We start from the raw sequence: 3,851 nt of genomic DNA on the forward strand, positions 1-3,851 counted from the left end.
CCTTGAAACATCATTGCCATGAGATTTTGAAACAAACAGAAGCCCAGAAACTAAATTTTTTGCAACTGAAGCTTTCCTATCTGAGGACCAAAATTTTGATGCATGAATATAAATCCTAGATAAATGGGGAGCTAGCGTATGAAACTTATGTGATGAACAACCATGCTCTAGCACCACAGAGTAGAGAGAAACCTCAAGAGTAGCCTCATTATTTTCATACGAAACTTAGTTGCCATTATCAGCTAGGTTTTCTTCAGTATGAGCAATTCCATAGTCAGTGCCCCAAATCTGATCACATTTCGGAGTTTCATCCAAATATCAATCTCCATTGCCTCTTCAGTGGCTTTACCTTCAATTTCTCTATCCTCAATGGCATTACCATTAGTTACTTTGCTCTGAATAGGTTTATCATTAGTGACTTGACATACAACGGCCTTATCATCCTTTATTCTGTCCTCAATGTCCTCATCATTCTTTGCTCTGTCTCAATAGCTTTGTCATCGATGGCTCTGCCTTCAACAGTGCTATCATCCTTGATTCTGCCCTCAACTGCTTTATCATCTGTGGGTTATTAGTAAAAATAAGAAAAAATCCATCTCAAAGAAAAAAGGAACAAAACTTACACCATTTAAACATGAAAAGATCAGACAAATATTAAAGCAATGGATATTAGTATGATTGTTATTTTACATCTATAGGCAACAAATCATGAATGAATCATTGATGTCTAATGGAATGCATAAATAACCAGCGCCATAGTCATAAATTAAGTCTGTTCAGCTAAAGAAAACAGGGAGACAAAAACAACCATTTCCCTTGCTTATCTGAACAATCCAATAGTTGCTGCTGCTTTCACTTCACCAATAGAAGATAAATATCAAGTCACTGCTAGTTTCTTTCAAACTATCATGCCTGCTTGTTCACAGAGGTGGGAACATCATCACTAGATTATGTAAATTCGATTAGCATTCTATCTCTTTCTAGCAAGAAGCCAATTATGGATACCAGCTCAAGATTATGATTTAGTAGTACATACTACCACCTTATTAATTCTAGAGCTCAGAGAAATGATGTGGTAAGATATTTCACTACCTTAAACAGTCCCTGTTTGTATTATTACCAGCAATAATCTTAGTATTTTTTATGAAACTATCCGAAGGTACAAAATTACACGTGACAATCGAGGCATGCAAAGATTAGATAGAAAATATCAACGGTGTATGAACCCCATCATCTTCTTCCTCATCATCGTCCCCAGCATCATCCTGCTCAATGGCTTGCCATGGTACAGCGGTAGATTAAGCACCAAACAAAAATAGGAAAAAAAGATTATCAAGGTTGACTGAATTTTGATACTGGTCTGTACACTCACAATCACCGATTTCAACGAGCGCCATCAGCCTGTCGGCAATGTCGAGCTCCTCAGTGTCCTACAGGGGGCACGCGAAGGCCTCGAGACCATGTACTCACCACCGGCAGCATCATGTATGCCCGTTCCTGCAAAAAGCAGGAGGAATCAGCAGCGATCAACGAAGTGCCTGGCCTAGGCGCAATCAACCCTGCGAGATTGGCCTCTTGCTAGCTCTTAGATGATGCGGGCGAGGGCGAGATTGTCCTCTTGCTAGCTGAGGCTAGTGAACGGCCACCTCCCGTCAGCTGGCGGCGCGACTGCCACCGCAGGGATCGATCGCCACCGTAACGTGGTAGATAATCATGTTTGGTTGTTTTGCATGAAGGAAAATCATAACCTCTTGATGAGAATAATTTCTTATTTGATTTGATTTGATTGATTGATAGTAGTTTCCTTTTGCATGCAAGAAAGTTATATCACAACAGGTGTGATGGTCGCGCGAGGGAGCACTTTCTTTGGCATGGAAGAAAACTGCCATGATTGCCACCGCACGCGGGTCTCATGCAAGGAAAATCAACAACTGCATGCAAGGAAAATCAACAACTGTCGTGATTGTCGCACGGAGGTGGGATCGATCGCATGGGGTGGCAGACGGACAAACCAAGGCAATTGTCGCACCAAAACGATGTCCACACTTTGTTCTTTTTAGTTGTAGGAGATAACAAAGTGTCGAGAAGAGGAAGCTAACGAGAAGTCAAGAGATCAGGCCATATATATACGTATGTATCCCTGATCTGTTTTCATCATCAAACTCCGAGTGGAGTCTCTACGACCTCCTGTGTTTGTTGTCGTTCATGGCGCTTCCCAAGTACATCTCCCTCATGTCTTCGTCGTCTGACTCTAGCGCCACGACCATCACCACCAATAGGAGCACGGCGATGACGTCTCGGCTAGCGCCTATGGCGATCCCGCACGTGGACATGCTGCATGAGATACCCTACAAGGAGAGATTGTCGCCATCACCAATGATTTCTTTTGAGTCATGGGTGGTCGTGGAGCTACACTTCAGGGCAGGGTACGAGGGCATCCTGGACACCGACCATGGCCGCGTCCACGTCCTTGTCAAATGCGTCGGCATGAAGACGTGCCCGGCGCTACGCGTTCGCTTCACCAGGGAGCTCTGCAACCTAGCCAAGCTCCGGCACAGGAACCTCGTGCAACTGCGCGGGTGGTTCATGGACCACGGTGAGATGCTCATCGTCTATGACTATGGCCCGAGGATCCTCCTGAGCCACTACCAGCTCCAGCGCCACCACGGCGCCACGATGCTCCCATGACGGTAGTGGTGGCGGCAACGACAAAACATCATCACGGCGTTCGCGTCTGCCATCCTGTACCTCCACAAAGAGTGGAATGAGCAGGTCATCCAATGCAACATCACCATGTCGGTGGTGTTCCTTGACCTCGACCTGATGAACCCGTGGCTCGAGAGCTTCACACTCGCCGAGTTCCTATTGAGGAATGATGCTTGTTTGGTTTTAGTAATTGAGTGACAACTGAAAGTGCATCTAGCCCTTTAGTGGGTTTTGGATGATTCAATGACAACATGATTAAAGGTCTAACCAGTTTGCTAAGTGTGGACAGGTAATAGGTTATCTCACAGGTACTTAATGAAAGCCAAAATGATGGATTGTTGTATAAACAATCTAGTTCAAGCATAAGACAACAATGCAAATGGAATTCATACAAAGGCTTATTTATTGTGGGATTTTCATGTACTATGTGAAAGCAAGCTCATAAGAATTAATTAATGAGACATGAGGGATTACATATGGAATGGTCTTATATTTGAAGCTTGCTAAATTGAAATGAAAAATATAACAATACAAATGAATGGATGATTCAAAACAAGATGTGACTTGATGGCTTGAGATGGTGAAGATAGTAAGGAAAGGCTTCGAGGTACTAAGCAAGGGTGAAGGGCAAGCGATGGCTTGGCGGCCGAAGAACCTAGCTAGGGTGAAGAAGGAAGTACTTGTATTTAGTTGAGGTACTAATCAAGTTATGATGGTCATGTCTATGTGGAGGATCAAATAACTATTAGAGTGTTTGATGGAAGTGACTTGATACATTTGGGATTATTCAAATATTGATGAATGGAATCAAGTCACGTGCTCAAGATGGCTATGCTCAAGTGAAAAGATCAATATCAAAATGTTGGCACCCTCACTTGATGAAGAGTGGAATACACGGCTTTGGTTGAAAGAGATCAACTCAAAAGATTTAAATTCGTTATACTTTTAAATTTGAGTTAATAGGAATGTCGTACTATTAAGAGGGATGCATCATATTGATAGATAATGTTTCATAAGTGCTCAAGCCAACCCATGTGAGTTTTTAGAGTGTTTGAGAGATAAAAGAGCTAACTGATTTTTGCTGGTCTGGCAATACTCCGGTATTGATACCGAGGATGTCCGGTATTTGCCCAGCAATGACAATA

General features: G+C 42.9%; 1 protein-coding gene across 1 annotated transcript; it reads left to right on the forward strand.

The window, feature by feature from the left end:
• Positions 1-2,310: 2,310 nt before the first annotated feature.
• On the forward strand, positions 2,311-2,688 carry LOC136525794 (receptor like protein kinase S.2-like). Its single transcript, XM_066518660.1, has one exon. It carries the CDS (start codon positions 2,311-2,313, stop codon positions 2,686-2,688), a length of 378 nt encoding a protein of 125 aa, XP_066374757.1.
• Positions 2,689-3,851: the final 1,163 nt, after the last annotated feature.

Source organism: Miscanthus floridulus, chromosome 19, assembly GCF_019320115.1.
Source record: "Miscanthus floridulus cultivar M001 chromosome 19, ASM1932011v1, whole genome shotgun sequence".
Lineage (NCBI taxonomy): Eukaryota > Viridiplantae > Streptophyta > Magnoliopsida > Poales > Poaceae > Miscanthus > Miscanthus floridulus.